The sequence below is a fragment of the Ursus americanus genome, chromosome 17, assembly GCF_024610735.1.
Source record: "Ursus americanus isolate L20-20 chromosome 17, mUrsAme1.1.p, whole genome shotgun sequence".
Taxonomy (NCBI): domain Eukaryota; kingdom Metazoa; phylum Chordata; class Mammalia; order Carnivora; family Ursidae; genus Ursus; species Ursus americanus.
This window is the reverse complement of record NC_142143.1, coordinates 40,257,922-40,276,118: the sequence shown is the minus strand read 5'-3', so window position 1 is coordinate 40,276,118 and position 18,197 is coordinate 40,257,922. Positions and strand designations below refer to the sequence as shown.

The 18,197-nt window shown below is 36.6% G+C and overlaps 1 protein-coding gene and 1 pseudogene across 15 annotated transcripts in view; one reads left to right on the top strand and one right to left on the bottom strand.

Annotated features, from left to right (window-relative positions):
• The window catches only part of OSBPL8 (oxysterol binding protein like 8), a 157,770-nt gene that overhangs the window by 57,773 nt on the left and 81,800 nt on the right, over window positions 1–18,197 (bottom strand). For 12 of the 15 annotated variants that reach the window (XM_045811149.2, XM_045811153.2, XM_045811154.2 and 9 more), the window contains one exon: window positions 16,021–16,053. The exons of the other annotated variants lie outside the window; for them this stretch is intronic. In XM_045811149.2, the coding sequence (XP_045667105.2) occupies window positions 16,021–16,053 (33 nt within the window). The remainder of the gene's footprint in view (window positions 1–16,020; window positions 16,054–18,197) is intronic. 15 annotated transcript variants of the gene reach the window in all.
• On the top strand, window positions 1,361–6,473 carry LOC123801219 (ras-related protein Rab-5A pseudogene; annotated as a pseudogene).

Below are 18,197 nucleotides of genomic sequence, written 5' to 3'. Positions count from 1 at the left end.
AAAATAAAATGCAACCCTTTTCTCATACCCGTTATGTTTTTGCAGTATCTGCCACACTTCCCACCTCTTCCGATTCTTTCCAGTTTTTGCTTACTTCATAAATGGATAGAAATATAACACTATTTATCTCTCCTGAAGCTCTACATCTATATCTAATCCACTGCTTGCCTCAGCCATGTTTAAGAATTCATAAGGAAAGATATTTTTGCAAGTACAATTTTGATGGATTCTAACAGCTAAAGTGGAAAATAAATATTTAGGTTTTACCTCTAGCAAGGATATAGAAGTCATTAAGACAATGTTAATGCAAACCAATCCAGAGGGAAGACTGAAAAGACACCATAATAATGCTGAGTGCTCTAATACATGTTCTCTTGAAACAGATATGAGCTGCTATAGTTCCTGTTCATTATATTTAAACTTTTCAAAATATATCATCTACCAATAAGGATCTTCCACTTAAAACGCTCCTATTTAAAGAAAAATGCAGCTTTATTATCACAATAACAAATGGAATATTTTTCTTAACTAGGTTAAAATTAAGTTACTGGTATAATCTCACATTATTAAATCTAACAGTAAAGTACAATAGCCATATTTATACACTATGCTATCTCTTTATAACTAACCTTTAAAATTTCAAGTGACAGTGGTTCATTTTTACAGGTATCTTACTATAGGATCTCAGTTTCCTTCCTACTGTTATGCATACAATTCAAGGCTAGTTCTCCACTCCTATACAATAGCATCCTATATAACCTAACTCTGTTTCTCTTTACTAACAACAAATTTAATTTCCTTTATGTAACATGTTCTTTATTGGGCAAAGGCATTTAAAAAATCAAATAATGGTAAAAATAAGTTTGTAGTACAACTACAACAGGGATTTGGGTTGTTTTGTTTTGCTTTTCTCCATGTCATGAAATATAAATGACCATTAATTACAGACAAGAGAGAAATAATTATAATTCATGCAATGGTATTTGACTCTCAGGGCATTTAGTGTTAATGGTTAAGCAGGATTTGAAATTAAACTGCCTGGGTTCTAATCCCAGCTGAATGCATTTTAGCAATTATGTTAACTTCTGTGGGTCTCTGTTTCCTCATCTATAAAATGCTAATAATATTACCTATATTATCAGATTGTTATTAGGATCAAATTGGATAATATATGTAAAATCTAAAAGGGTTTCAGGTTAAAATGTCAGAATGAAGACACTAACCTCATGTGTTCTCTCCTAAAACTAAAATTAAAAGAAAGGGGTAATTTCTTAAAAATATAAACAAATATGGGTATGTATTCCACAAGTATGGATCCAGGACAGGATACAATAACAACATATATCTGACTTTGGAAAGCATGAGATTAACAAGTAGTCACTGTCTTGCAGATCCCAGAGAACTGAATCACAAACCAGGAAAGGTAAAAACTGAGAACCACCCCTATTTATACTGAAGAATCCTTTTGCATATAATTCACAACACCAAGTTCCTCTAGATCAGGAATCAAATAAGCTATTGACATCACCAATAATTCTGGAATCAGGACAAAATATATGCAATGTTTTCAAAACTGGAAGGAAAATGACTTCCAACTGAAAATTCCATACCATACCATATGTAACTATCAGTTACATATCAGGGTAAAATAAAGATATTTTTAGACATGTAAGGTCTAAAATTTACTTTCCATGAATATTTTCAAAGTATTAACTAGAGTCCTTTTCACCTGGGATTCATTAGGCCTACTGCATTGAAACATCCACTTTTCAAAATGAATTAACCTTTTCTCCCATACATCTATAATGGCTCTACCCATGTACCATAATCCTTGGGAGAACTGAGAAAATATTCACCAAAATTATTTTCTATAGGCCTTACTTCCCTCATATGACCCCACTTGAGAATGGCTGTACTAGAACATATATTTTACCAAAAAGTGATAGCAAAAGTAAGAATGCATGGGATACAGGTAACAGGATACTCAATATAAAAGAACTGTCATCACGAGAAAGTCCCCTACCACTGTACCATCTCTTTGTAAACCAAGGACAAACTGTTCAGGTGAACTTTGCTCAATTTTTTTTTCTGACTTTGGCTTGTCTTGATAGTATGCTGATGAAGTTTCTTCTCTGCTCTCCCATACCATGATGTTTGGACAAGGAGTACACTTTCAGTACACTTATGTGTTCTTTTTTTTTTCTTTTTTTCAAGATTTTATCTTTTAGAGCAGTTTTAGGTTCACAGCAAAATTGAGAGGAAGGTAGAGAGATCTCCCATATACCCCCTGCCTCCACATATGCATGGCCTCCCCTATTATCAATTCCCCTCACCAGAGTGGTACATTTGTTCGAACTGATGAACCTACACTGACACATAATAATCACTCAAATTCCATACTTTATCTTAGGGTTCACTTTTTGATGTTGTACATGCCATGGGTTTGGACAAATGCATAACGACATGTATCTATCATTATAGTAGCATACTGAGTATTTTCACTGCCATAAAAACCTGTGCTCTGCTTATTCACTGTTGCCTCCCTGCTAACTCCTGGAAAGCACTGATCTTTTTACTGTTTTTCCATAGTTTTGCTTTTGCCACAATGTCATGTAGAACTCTAATGACCTTTACCTGGCTCTGCTTCTTCGACAGGGTCTTGACTCTTCTTTGCCCTTTGCTCTCCCTAGACAGTTAAGGATAATTTTATCCAGTACCATGAAAAAACCCTGTTGAGATATGGATTCAAAACACCTTGAAGAGATAAAATCAATTTGAGAACTGACATACTAATAATATTGAATTTTCCTACTGGAAACATGGTATGTCTCTCCATTTATTGAGAATACACCATCTTAGTGTTATACTTTGCTACCTGAAGATACTATGTTAGATTTCTTAGACTTATTGCTATGTACCTTACTTTCTGTTACTTCAAGTGGTATTTTTTGAACTGCATTCTTCTAAACATTTGTTACGGGTACACACAACCACAGTTAACATGCATCCAGTAATTTCTTAATAACTTTAATAATTTATCTGTGAATTTGGGAGAGCTTGTGTAAACGATTATACTAACTACAAATAAAATTCGTTTGCTCCTTTACTTTTATTTCTTTTTACCTTATTCACTAGCTAAATTCCAAGTACAATGTTGAAATGAAGTATACATGATACACACCCTTTCTTTGTTCCCAATTCTAACTTTATAAGGTTAAGAAAGAGTTCCCTTCTATTTCTAATTTGCTAAAAAAATTTTGTATCATGAACAGATGTTAAAATTTTCAAATACATTTTATTAATGGGGTAATAACATAGTTTCTCTTCTTTAATCTGTGTGTTAAATGACATCATAGTTTGTTTTTTTTTTTTAAGATTTTATTTATTTATTTGAGAGACAGAGAAAGAGAGAATGGGAGGGAGAGGGAGAGAGAATCTGAAGCTGACTCTGGGCTGGGCACAGAGCCCAACTCAGGACTCAATCCCACAACCACAAGATCATGACGTGAGCCAAAACCATGAAATCGAGGCCCCCTGCCCCAGCATGGAGCCTGCGTAAGACTGTCTCTCTCCTCTCCCTCTGTCCCTCTGCCTCTGCTCCTACCCCCCCCCAACCTTTTTCCTCCCTCTCTTAAAAAAAAAAAAAAAAAAGATCTAACCCAACTTCAGAGATGTGAAAGTAGGAGGAGGGGTACTTTTTTAGACTTAATGAAATACAGTTCTAAGGTGAGAATGGAGTTATATTTTTCCCTAAATGTTCACAACCTGTATGTAAATCTATCTTGGCCTATGACGTCTTTGTAAAGATAATTTATATTACTAATTAGAGTACAAAAATCACTAGAATTTCCTATTACTGAATAAATTCTGGGAAGTATGATCTTTCTAAAAATTTGTTCATCTAGTTTTTCAAATTTATTGGCTAGAGTTGTTTATACTGTCTTTTAAACATCTGCCTATATTTTTAGTTATGTCTTTTTATTCCAAATGATATTTATTTCCCTTAATCTCACTCAAGTTTTGATGATTTTTATTAGCCTTTTCAAACAACCAACTTTGTCTTTCTTGTGCTAACCTACATCTGTTCTCTTAGCTTTATTATTTCCTTCCTTCTATCTACTTTGGATTTATTCTATCACTTTTCTAACACTAAGTTAAATGCTTACTTAATTCTTAACTTTTCAGCCCCCCTTCTTGTCAAGAATCAGCATTAAAACTATTACTGTTTAGGGCACATTGGTGGCTCAGTTGGTTAAGCGTCTGCTTTCAGCTTAGGTCATGATCTCAGGATCCTGGGACTGAGTCCTGCATTGGGCTCTCTGCTCAGTGAGGAGTCTGCTTCTCCCTCTCCCTCTCCCTCTATGCTCTCTCGCTCGCAAATAAATAAGTTAAATCTTAAATAAATAAATAAATAAATAAATAAATAAATAAATAAATAAATAAAACTATTATTTAGATTTCCTGCTTGGGAATTCTGAGGCATCCTTAATCAGAGGGTTGTTGCCTTTCATCCCTTTTTTTTAAAAGATTTTATTTATTGAGAGAGAGAAAGAGAGAGAGAGAGAGAGAGGGAGAGAAGGAGCATGTGCACACAAGAGGAGGGGCAGAGGGAGAGGAAAAGAGACTCCCAGGCGGACTCTGTGCTGAGCATGGAGCCCAGTGTGGGGCTCGATCTCACAAGCCTGAGATCATGACCTGAGTCAAAATTGAGTCAGATGCTTAACTGAATGAGCCACCCAGGTGCCCTGTCTTTCATCCTTCTGAAAGGTTCCCAGCATTATCTTTCGATACTGCCTTTAACCATTAAATCACATTCTGGCATTTATAATTCTAATTGGTGCAGACACTGGTCTGGATGGTGGTTTATGCAGATTCTCTCTGATGGTGGCTTATTACCTCATGTGTTTACTGATTTTTCCACATCACAATGCTATCTTGTTGTATTGTTTATGTATGAGCTCATAACTAAAAATCAATAATTTTTGGAGGCATGTGTTTAAATGTTTGGAGGCATGTGTTTAGAAGGAGATACTCTAACAAGTATCTGTGTCGATTCTTTCGGGCACCTGGGAATACTAATAACCCAAGAACATTTTAAACTAAACTGAGGCGTGTTTTTGTTTTTGCCACAGAGATAGGATGACTTCTGGCCCCAAACATACAGGAGTGTATGTTTGTGCTTCTCAAAGAAGAGTCCCTCTCTCCCCCATTCTACCTGGAGTCACAACCAAGATAGGCAAAAACACCAGCATCTTTCTCTATGGCTATGTTTTTCAGGGGTTTTGTTTTTGTTTTTGTTTTTGTTTTTAACTAAGAAGGACTCCTAATTTCACATGGAGAGATCTCTAATCCAAATTTCTATCATGAATGGGCCACAGGCATTCTCTCCCTTTTTCTCATTAAACTCAAGCTTTAGACCTTCAGAAAGTAACAAGTGCTAGTCAGGACAAATGCTGGCTCCAGAACTCATCACCTCTCTGGACTCCCACTCTCGATAATTCTGCTCCACCTACCAATTCCCTTACTTTGTTGACAGTTCAACCATACTTCATTTTTTAAAAGAGTTTTTAAAATAAATATTTATTTGAAAGAGAGAGAGAGAATGAGCCGGGGGGGGAGGAAGGGAGAGGAGAAAATCTCAAGCAGACTCCACTGAGCGCAGAGTGACATGGGCCTTGATGTTATGACCCTGGGATTATGACCTGAGCTGAAATCAAGAGTCAGGTGCCCAACTAACTGAGGCGCCCAGGCGCCCCTCAACCACACTTTAAAAATAAAATTAATTAATTTCCGAGACGGAGGGAGGGAGAAAGGGAGAAAGGGAGAGAGAGTGTGTGTGTGTGTGAGAGAGAGAGAGAGAGAGAGCACGAGAGGGGGGAGGGTCAGAGGGAGAAGCAGACTCCCCACTGAGCAGGGAGCCTGATGCAGGACTCGATCCCAGGACCCTGGGATCATGACCTGAGCTGAAGGCAGACACTTAACCAACTAAGCCACCCAGGCGTCCTCCCAAACTGTGTCTCTTGATGACACAACAGTAAAGTTTGAAATACAGGATGCAGCTAATCGAGAACAATACCACAGTCTAGCACCAATGTACTACAGAGGACCAAAGCAGCCGTGGTTGTAGATGATATCACAAATGACAAGTCCTCTGCCAGAGCCAAAAAACGGATTAAAGAACTTAAAAGGCAAGCCGATCCTAATGATGTAATAGCTTTATCAGGAAACAAGGCTGACTCTGCAAATGAAAGAGCTATCAATTTCCAGGAAGCACAGTCCTATGTAGCTGACAACAGTGTATTTATTACTCATGGAGTAATACATCAATGAATGTAAACGAAAATATTCATGGCAACAGCTAAAAAGTTGCCAAAGAATGAATGACTGAATCCAGGAGCAAATTCTGCCAAAGGAAGAGGAGCAGAACCACTGAACCCACACAGCCAACTAGGAGTCAGTGTTGTGATAACTAAACCTCCAGTTTGAACTTGCTGGAATATTCTTCTGCTTCCTCAATGTTAATGAGAGTGCAACTGGAGCATTTAACTGGCCCAATATGACTTTCAAAAAGAAGAGACTTATGACAGAGTCAATTTCTAATAATGAATTATTTTAAGTGTTTTGAGCTTAATTTTTAATAACATATATGTGACCCTCTGATTAATGTTTTAGAAGGAGAAGAGGGAAATGAGAGCTGTGTGTGTATGCTTGTTTCCTTAGATGGTTAGGGGGAATCATTTCTCACCACCAGGGATAGAGACAAATGATGACGTAAACCCACAGTTAACTAGCCAGTTCTATGAAAAAGATTTGGAACTTATTAATTTAGGCTTTTCAAAAACATTCTTTTTTTTTAGAAGGAGATTCTAAAGATATTTATGCTTAGCTATAGTATTCAGGCTACTGGTAATTTCTCTTAGTATGCATACTTAAGATGAACATTCCACATTTTAACAAATTAACCACAAGAAAACAGTCCCACATCTTCAGGGGGGAAAAAAACAAACATTAACGTCATCGAAATTATAGCTAGTTTTAGTATTTTAGTGGGATTAAAAAAAGTCAAATGTATGCTCATCTTGTTCTAGGTATATGAAAACTGATAAATGTCCCTTAATGGATAGTGTTCCCTTCAAACATGTGAGCTCTTCAACAGAAATGAAACATTATAAGGTGTCCGTGATTTCTGTTTAATCACAGCTGGTCATTACATAGGTTTTGTTGTTTGGGGCAGGGAGCAGCCTTTTGTTCTCTTTGGACATAATATAGACAAGGCACTAACAATTATGTACATTTAAACTTGGTTATTTTAAATTCAGTGGTACTATAAATAAGGTACTGCACTTCAGTCTCCATATATATTACTTTTCTGTAATATTTAAGAGTTGCTTAATAGTATACAAAATGTAGTTACTAAAACAGCTAATTTTTCCTTTTCTCTCCCTTTAAAAGGAGGGGGTCTAGTTGTTCCTACAGGGCTACAACCACAATAAACAATGTATCAGTAATTTGTAACATAAGTAAGTATTGCAGTGTATTAGTAATAATCCTGTAACATTGTTTCCCAAAGTTCATTTTATTTTTATCAGTTCAGTATACTGCACTAATTATTTTAGGTATTTTCATTATATGAAATCTACCTTGTGTCAGAGATGATTGAATCTAAGTGTTGAACTGCTAGCAGAACTTGTACATTTACAGCAATTCAGAATTAGTAAGTAAAACCATTCACCAGTCTCTAGTTTTATATTATAGTGCTCAGGTTGGGATAAAGTGGTATAAAAAACAGAAACAAAACCAAAAATATAAAACAACCCCCCCCACCATATCCATCATTTTGATGTTCTTACTAGGAAGGTTTTTTCTGAATGTCTAGTTTGCTGTATTACTGGAACTGTAACATCTAAAGTTCACTTACATGTTTTCATGTTTCCTTATGTTTCCCTACTTCCTATCCCTAAATTTCCCAATTACAAATTGGGCCTGAGAATATCATTTCTGGTTTGTTCCTGCTTTCTAGTACAGAACTCTGTGCCGAACAGAATAAAGGCCAGCTTGATGGAGGAGACCCCTGGAAAATCCTGTAATCCCTGGGAGGAATTTGTCCATCTGTCACACACCGCTCCTTTACTTGGAAAATAGGAGTTTGCTAAACTTCACTGTGTCATTCTTAAATAAAATCTATGTATGTTCAAAATTACAACAACCAAAATGAAAACAGAAAAATTTCTATGAAACTCTTTATCTTCTCTCAGATATTATGCCAATATTGGTAAATTAAGTTGTTATTATCTTGCTATTTATTTACTAACAATACAATAAGGCATCTCCATGCCTTAAATAAGGAAAGGAAAATCGTAGCGGTTAACTCTATAGGTGGAACTATTTTACCACTCTTGCTAAGAAGGTGATCTCAACCTCTCAGACTCTGGAAACAAATGGGAGGAAATCCCAACAGAAAAGAGCTGAGAGGGGCGCCTGGGTGGTACAGCGGTTAAGCGCCTGCCTTCGGCTCAGGGCGTGATCCCGGCGTTATGGGATCGAGCCCCACATCAGGCTCCTCTGCTGGGAGCCTGCTCTTCCTCTCCCACTCCCCCTGCTTGTGTTCCCTCTCTCACTGGCTGTCTCTATCTCCGTCAAATAAATAAATAAAATCTTAAAAAAAAAAAAAGAGCTGAGAAACTAGTGCAAGTAGTACCTGATAATCCTTTAATGTTATCTTAAACACACACACACACACATCTGTAAGTAAATATATATATGTACACACACACATATGTATTTTAATTAGATACATGCAGAGAACATTTACAGGGAAAAAAGTGTTCTTCAGTATTCTTTATGCTCATCTTACTGCTTTGATAAGAAGCAACTAATAAGGCCTGGCAAGGGTAAGACAGACTCCTCTTATCTTTGTAAAGATGTTTAAAACAGCTAAATTATTCATTCTCAGTTTTCAATAAACGTTTTGAAAGTATTTCAGTTTCCCCAACAGGAGCATAGGAACATTTGAAAAACAAAGATATTGCAACATTTCACAAGAGAGATTTAAGAAAATATTTCATTCTGATTTTTTTAATTTTCCAAGTATTATACCCTTTGTTCATTACTTATTAGATACTTTCACACCTAAGAAGCAACTATTCTAACACAACGAATTTCAAACAGAAAACAACTGTGTCTTAAGAAATAACTTCAAAAATCTAACAGTGAGGATTCAGTAACTCAGAAGAAAATTAACATAACCTCTAGTGTATACTATCTGTAATAAAAACAACCTATGGCTACAAGCCAAAGCATAGCATTTAGGAGAAAAAAAATTAAAGGTAATGGGGATAAATTCTAGTACTCTTTCTGGTAAAACAATTTTCATGAAACAGAACACATATATTCAAGACACATTTGTTATGTGTGTGTATTCTCATAAACGTTCAAGAATTGATCCTAGAAATATCTTACCAAGGAAGGAAGAATTGCTTCGATTCATGGTGGAAACTGATTTCTTGGTCTCCTTTTGTCTAAAAACCATTTTAATGAAGGTGCCACCTGAGATTATACCAGCAAGGTCTAAAACTGTCACCCTAGGGAATCTATCTCCACACTAGCAAAATCTGCAAAGAAAAACCCCAAAGTTTTTCCATTAAGTTGTAGATACAGACCCATCATGTCATGTTTAATGCTACCAGGGAATTCAAGTGAAGGGATTTGGCAGAGTTAAGAGAATTTGCTGAAGGATAAGAGAAACAAAATACTAAATAAGCATATACATTTTAATTCGAGTCTAGATAAAGCTAGCATGGTCTAAATTCATTTTGATAGAACTGGTTAAGCAGGGAACTGATTAAGTGGGTAACTTTCAGTTTTAAAAGTTTTTAAATTTTAAACATTTAAAAATTAGTTTGAAACAGACTCCTTTAAGCTTTGGCAAAGAAGCATTTTACATTCTCTTACAAAGCACTACAACTGAAAGATGGTTTTGTAAAACTAAAAGCACGCAAAATAGCTTTTTATGACCGAAGAATTACAAGATGAATTATAGTAACTCATCAAGCTTTGATAACAATCTCAAATGTCATGTAATGAGAACAGAGTATCTATCCATGACATGAGCTTTAATTTAGTCTTTAGGCTCCCTTGGCACTGCTGTTATTCAAAAGTGGGGGGGGGGGGTGGAAGGCAGACAACAAGCCTAATTAATATACATGTCCTTCTTTCTTGATAAAAAGCTGAAATAAAGGTCAAAGAAGTCAGCATAAAGCAAATACCGTTCTATTTAAGAGACATTCAGTAATCATATTGAAGTTAAAAGTATTTTTTAAGTAAACTGGTATACTTAACTTTGAATAAGGTAAAAAAATCTGACACATAAATAATTTCTGGAATAATCTGATTCATTACCATAACCTAAACATATGACAAATAAAAGACTACCTTGATGTGTGTGGGCTCTAGTAAGGAGAATCAGTCTCCCTAGTTCCTTCAAAAAAAGAAAAGAAAATCCTAATACAATGGAAGGAAACCACGCTGTGGGAGTGGGGGGGCAGGGGCATTTAACTGTTTTTAAGGGATAATGACCTACATTAAATTGGTATGAATCAATATCCGTGAAAGAGACTCAGCTAGAAAACAGGAACAATCGAAATCTTTGCCATCTTCAAGCACTGGCAAAACAAACTTCTAACACAATAGCAGGTATAAAACAAAAGGAAAATAGCTGGCATTATAATTCACTCCAATAGAGTGTAGTAAGACTATGGGCTTTGACAGTTCTGAGATTGAAAACTGCCTCAGACAAATCAGTTTTGTAATTTGAACAAATTTCTTAACATCCCTAATCCTTAGTTTTCTCACTTGTAAAACTGATCTAGTAACTGTGCCTATGTCTTATGGGATTATTTCAACAGCTTAATATAGTTTTGCACATACAACTTTCAGCATATTAGCCAAACTGGTTAAGTGCTTGATGAATGGTAGCTATTAGCATGAGTCCAGGATATAGGATCAATATAAATGACGTTTTTTCCTGATGCATGCTCTTCCGCTCTCTTGTAGGACTCTCTTTAGCAAACACAGGAACAATATTATACGTGATGTTCATGTCATATTCATATACAGGTTTTAGTACATGAATATCACTTCCAAACTTGCATCTATTCATTAAAAAATGAGACTAAAGCTTCACAAGGGCAGGGACTAGCACATAGAAGGTGCTCCGTAAAGACATTCATTCATTTACTCAACACAAAAGTACCTACTATGTGTGCTAGGAAGAGACGAATATTAAAAAAAAAGAAAAGAAAAGAAAAGAAAAAAGAAAAAGGACAAGCTATCATGAGGAGTTTAATGACAAATGACATTTACTCTCTACCTTTCTTCCTTTTACATTAACGCTCAATTATTTTATCATTTCAGTATTCATCTATTGGAGAACCCTTGCCTCAGCCCCCACAACCACTTAGCTACACAATGCCTCTAAGCTGTCCATTAATTCGGACATTTCCTCCTACAGATCTTCCCTTCCCCATCCTCCGCCAAAGCATTCACCAAACTTACCCATCAAACCTCCACTCCCCTGCCAGCATCCCATGCCTACTCTGCCACGATTACTTTTATTGCACATACCCAGTAAAGCCTAACCTTACAGAAGAAAATCTCACAGTAAGGCAGATTAATACCAACCTCAACTAAAGCCTGAACACTACTTGGCACCCCCACTATCATGGTTCCTCTACTTTCCAGTTGTATTCTTAGTCCTGTCAATCCTTCACTTGCACACTAGATCCTATCCCTGCTGCCTCCTCTGTGACCAACCTATTAATTCCCCCATCTTTCTCACATGTTTTGTATTTCTATTGACTTTATCCTGTCAATGTTTGGATATGCTCAAATTTTATCTCCTTTCTTAAATTCCCTTCTTGCCCCATGTCTTTCTCTAGCTACCATACACTGTCAGCGCCTTCAAGGGCACAATTCCTGAAAGAGTCTGCTATCTGAACTATCTCCAATTCCTTATCAATTATTTTTCTGGGATACAAGACTCCTTTACCAATTCTTTCTCCACCAGACCCTCAAATGTTGACTTTTTAAAGACTTTTTTTCAAGCTTCAATTCTTCCCAAACTTTTTATAACTCACGACAAGAAATATATTTTACATCAAGTGTGTGTGTAAGCACACACATGAGTATCAGATAAAAATTTCACAGGTCAGATAAGCTCTGATCTTTTGATTCTGTTCTACTTCATTTAAAAAACAATACTGTTTGGGAATCTCTCAACTGATGTACACGATTGTTTTAACTGTCTTCAATTACACTGTCTATGCTGATGGACTTCCAAATCAACATTTCCAGAGTGAAAGTTTCTACTAAATCCCAAACTCATAAGGCCAATTTCCTCCTTAACATGCCACATAGTAGCTCTAACATACTTCAATCTCACCATGTCCAAAATTGGAGTTCCCAGCATCTTTCCCCCAAATTTGGTTTTCCTCATAGTTCCCTATCTTGGTAAACTTTTAACTAGTTTCCCAAGCAAAATATCTAGAAGTCACTGCTCATTCTTTCTTCACACTCTCCACTGTCACCCCCACCCAATCAATCACTAATCCTTGACAAATTCCCATCACTGTCACTCTCATCCAGGCTGCATTCACCTCACCTTGACAGTACAGTCTGGTAATGAATCTTCTTTTACTGTATTCTTCCAAAATTATAAATGTAATTCTAATCACTTTGTGTTGCTTACTATTATTGCTATAGCTTCAACTACCCAAAACTTAATGGTTTAAAATGCTAAATTATCTGCTCCCAATTCTGCAATTTAGGCAAGTTGGGGGGGGAGGAGGGGGCTTGTCTCTGATTCACAGAGTATCTGCTAGAACACCCAATACGGCTTCCTCACTCATATATCTGATCCTTCACTCATATATCTGGGATGACTACAAGTGGGAGCGAGCCAGTATAGGCTTCCACACAGCATGGTAGTATCTGGATAGTGAGACTCCTTACCTGGAAGCTGGTTTCCTCTAATATGCAAAAGCAGAAGTTACCAGGTGTTTTTAATGTCCGGTCTCAAAAGTCCTAGAATGTCACTTCTGTCATATTCTATTGGTCATAGCAGTCACATGGCCATTCTAGATTGAAAGGGGGTAGGGGTAGGGGTGCCTGGGTGGCTTGGTCATTAAGCGTCTGCCTTTGGCTCAGTGTGTGATCCCAGGGTCCTGGGACTGAGCCCCGCATCAGGCTTCTCTGCTGGGAGCCTGCTTCTTCCTCTCCCACTCCCCCTGCTTGTGTTCCCTCTCTTGCTGGCTGTCTCTCTGTCAAATACATAAATAAAATCTTTAAAAAAGGGGGGGGTAGGGATAGAGTAAGAATAAAGTCAATTTCTTGATGGGAAAATTGCAAAGACACATTAAAAAAAAAGGCATGTAAGATGAAAGACATTATTGCAGTCATCTTTAAAAATGAAATACACCACAATCCACCTAATTCACATTCCTTCCAGATGTAAAATATACTCATCGTCTCCCCCTAACCAAAATGTCACCCTATTATAGCACTGGCTGTAAGGCCAGGATCTAGTTATTTAAATCAGGTTCAAGTGCAAATGGTACTCCTTGGGTTTAGTTCCTCACATACAGCTCTTCAGATATAGCTCCTCTTAAACCAAAATCCTATCACCTCAAAAGATAACTTATTTGGCCCACTGCAGTAAGCGAGGGATAGGACTGCAACGGACACTTGAGTTCAAAAGATGCAGAGGATAATGAGTTACACAGAAGGCACAGCAGTGCCATAGCAACGGCGCAATCTGCTGGGCACATCATTAGCAGTTTGATTAGAATACAGTCATGTTCTTTGAAAATAGTCCTTTGTGGATCCTGACTCTGCCCTCTGGGCTCCTGGCTCCATTCTCTGAGTCAGTCTTCCAATTTCTTAAGAAATGGTCCATGTTTTCAATAGTGGAGCTTTCTCAGCCTGCTTCATGCCCGCACAAGACTGGGATTTCCCCCCACACACACACGCAAAGGCTCTACTTAGCTGAACTAGACTATGTCTATCCTTTTCCATCTCAGCTGGTGGTGCTTCCATTAGCATCATTCTTGTAAAAACTTTGTGAGTTTCTTATGAATTTTATTAGAATAACCTCAATGAAACAGATGCCACAACCACAAATTTCTTTGAGATAGACCATTCACTACTTTGGGCTATGTCAATGGTGCTATAGGACAGCAGACTTAAGAGCGTTAGAAGCTCTTTTGGTTAGCTGACACATTCTAGAAGATACACCTTTAAGACCCTTTGAAGCTCTTTGTCTAGCTGAAAGGAACCAAGAGACATTGCCTTAAATCCTTCTGAAGTCTCAACATAAAATCTTATAGAAGCACTCTTAATCTGATCCTTACTCTGAGGCCATTTTTTACTAATGGCACCCTAGGATCTGAGAAGTAGTCAGATAAGCAAAGGGAAGGGAGAGGACAGTCCATAATGGAGGACCAGGATTAATAAAAGCATGGTCAAGCTGAGGAACAGGGAAGAAAGCCATCTTGCTGGGTTCATGATGGTGGGAAACACAAAATGAAATTGGAAAGGTACAGTAAAATCAGACAAAGAGTCCTGACTACCAGATCATGGGATTTGGAATTTATGCTCTAGACTATTTGTCCAAATGTTACTACATTGGAGACACTTGGAGAGCTTTATAAATACACAGTCTCGCCCTAGAGGGAGAAAAAAAAAGCTCCTAGAGATTTTATAAGGCTGGAGTAGAAATCTGTATCTAAGCAAAGCTCCCAGGTGATTCTCAGACACACCCAGACTCAGCAGCCACTGCTTCAGGCAACAGTCAACTGTCAACTTTTTGAGAATGGGAGCCACAGAAATACAGGCATCTAGTGAACTTTTTGGTTACAAGCTTGAATAATTAAAAGTTGTATTTTCATTTGTAATTTTCTATTTCTCTTTATTCATATTATTTCCCTCAGACACTTACTTCAGAGGATCTATGTACTCTTGGCCTATATACATCTATAAAAGCCCCATTCCCATAATAATCTCACCTTAACACATAAACGATAATTTTGTTTGGTTGTTTTGTTAAGAAACATGAGCCTGAGGGGAGCCTGGGTGGCTCAGTTGGTTCAACATCCTACTCTCGGTTTCGGCTCAGGTCATGATCTCATGGGTAATGGGACTGAGCTCCGCATGAGGCTCCTTGTTCAGCTGGGAGTCTGCTTAAAGATTCTCTCCCTCTGCCCCTCACCCCACTTGCACACGCGCACACACTCTTTCTCCAAAATAAATCTTTAAAAAAAGAAAAAGAAAGAAAGATGTAACTGGTATACTGGAGGGCAAAGTCCTAATAGAATTAGGAGGGTGTGGTACTATGTAACATAGGTATGAAATGATAAGGACCTGGCTTAATATGTAAGAGTAAGAATGAAAATAAAGAGAGATCAGAGCCTTAATGCTGTAACACTTCTGGAGGAGATCACAGAAAACGTTCTCTGCAACTTTAAGGTACACAAAGATTTCTTTAGTAGAGAGAGGAGAAAAAAAGCTTGAATCATAGGGTAAAAAATGATAAACTGGGCTTCATCAAAATTAAAAAACATCTGCTCTTTGAAAGAAATCATTTGTACAATGAAAACGTATGCCAAAACTTGAAGCAAATACAATACACACAGCTAGCAAAGCATGATACTGAAATATACAAAGAACTCTTAAAACTCACTAATAAGATAAACACACCAGTTGTTTAAATGTGTAAAAACTCTGAACTTATACTTCAAATATACCAGTGGCCAATGAGTATGTGAAAAGATGTACATCATTAGTTTTAAGAGAAATGCAAATTAAAACCACAATGTGATACCACTACACGCTCACTAGAATGGCTAAATAAAAAAGGTTGAGAATACGGAGCAACTGAAATGTTCATATGCTGCTAATAGAAATATAAAATGGTACTACTTTGGAACTAGTTTGGCCAATTTCTTATAAAGTAAAACATATACTCACCACCTGACTCCAAAACTGCACCGTTACATATTCCTCAAAAAAAAAAAAAAAAATCAAAATCTCCACAGAAAGCATTCTACACATAATGGGGTTCTATCAAAAGACACAGGAGCCAAAGTTAAAAGTTTAGAAAATTTAAGCCTCAAAACACCTAATCACTAATTCACTGAAACTAAAAAAACAATAAAAAACAAGTTCTGGAATCATACCTAGGTTCAAATTTGAACTCTATCATATATTAATTGTGTGAACTGGGGCAAGGAAATTATCCTTACCAATTGCTCAATTTCCTCACTTGTGAAGCAGGGAGAATGATTTATACACCATAAGGTTCTTGCAAGAATCCCAGGAACTAATGCGTGTAAAAAGCTCTTAGAGACATAAAGAGCATCATTAAATGTTAGTCATTATTACTGTCAATAAGTTTCTGGAACTCTTAATTCTTTCCATTCAGAAGCTGATAATACTAAGCAAGAGTATTTGAGACATGGTAGACAATTAATTCAAAGAGGTTCACAGGACATTTGTTAATCTCTTCCAGCAGTTTATCCTCATCATAATCAAGAGTTTATGGATATAGGGGCGCCTGAGTGGCTCAGTCTGTTGAGCATCTGACTCTTGGTTTCAGCTCTGGTCATGATTAGGGTTGTGAGATCCAGCCCTGTGTGGGGCTCGTCTCAGCGGGGAGACGGCTTGAGATTATATCTCTCCCTCTCTCTCTGTCCCTCCCCCTACTCATGAACACACTCTTTCTCGCTCTCTCTAAAATAAACAAACAGATCTTTTATTTTTTAAAAGTTAATTGATATATCTTATTTTAAGCAAATTTGACAGCTGGAAACTATGATACAGAATTTCAGTAGTTAAACCAGAGGGAGATATCTCTCAAATTCTAAAGCCAACAGGTTGACTTTAATAAATAAGAACATTCAGTATGTAATTCACTCCACAAATATTAATTTACCCATAATTAATGCAGGAACATTAAGGTGCAAATCAAGATATAACTGACACTGCAGCTGCTTTAAATGCAAAAATTAGAGGTTTACATGGGCCATCCATGTTAAAAGATTTCTAAATGAGCCTCTGTAAGATGCTGAAGTACAGCAACAACTGAAATATCAGCTTTCAACCCAAACAAAATCATTTGTTTAAAATAATAGTAATAGTAATAATAGTCATTTATTAATCAGCTGTCATAATTATTATTTACTACACTATGTTCTAGGCTTTTTACATGTATTAACATTTTAAGCCTTATAAAAATCTTATGTGCTAGGTACTACTATTATCTTCATTTTAAAACCAATGATTGAAACACAATGAATGTATTAAAATGTATGAGTTCTTTATCATATTAAAAAAATTTTAAAGGACAAAAAAATTTATGTGTCACCACTGGAAAAAGACTTTATATCATCTCTTTAATATAAAAACGGGTTCTCAGGAGGAAACAACCATTTATCCTGCCTTTCCTACAGGAACTATATTTCAGTGTTTACCAAGTAACTCTATGACAATTAAGATCTCTTCTTTACAGAAAAATTTTAGTAACAAATGTAAAAAGAATGACAGAATTAGAAAATCACCATTTTTTCAACCCCTAATATTTTAACTGATTAAATGGTCATCAAAGGGTACTTAACACCTTTAAAGAAAAACTTGATGGGGAAAAAGACTATTTATCAGCTGCCAACTAGATCTATTTTACTTTTAGGTCAGAAGAGGAGAAAGAATGCAACTTTCAATGAAGAGGACAGCGCTGTCACCACCTGAACCTACTGATCAATCTTAAGTCACTAACAGTGGGACAATCAAACATTAAGTGAATTCTCATGTGATGCAGCATACATTCTCCCACAGTACACATCTCCTACAAAATAATCTCGCCATAAATGTTCAACCTGCATGTAATCAATGTTGCATTTAACTTCCAGTTTACAGAATATATACAAGATAGAAAAACAAATTAATCCTTCAAGAAGGTGATTAAATGTAAAAGGTCAAACATTCCATAGGAACACTGACCCAGTTTTATAAAAAAAAAGTCAAAAGCAACAAGAGAAAATAAAAGTAAACAAGGAGACTCTTTGGGATTAAAGGAAATATAATGACATAACAACCAAATATAATCTATGAACCTTTCTTGGATCAGCCTACTGTAATAAGCCAACTGT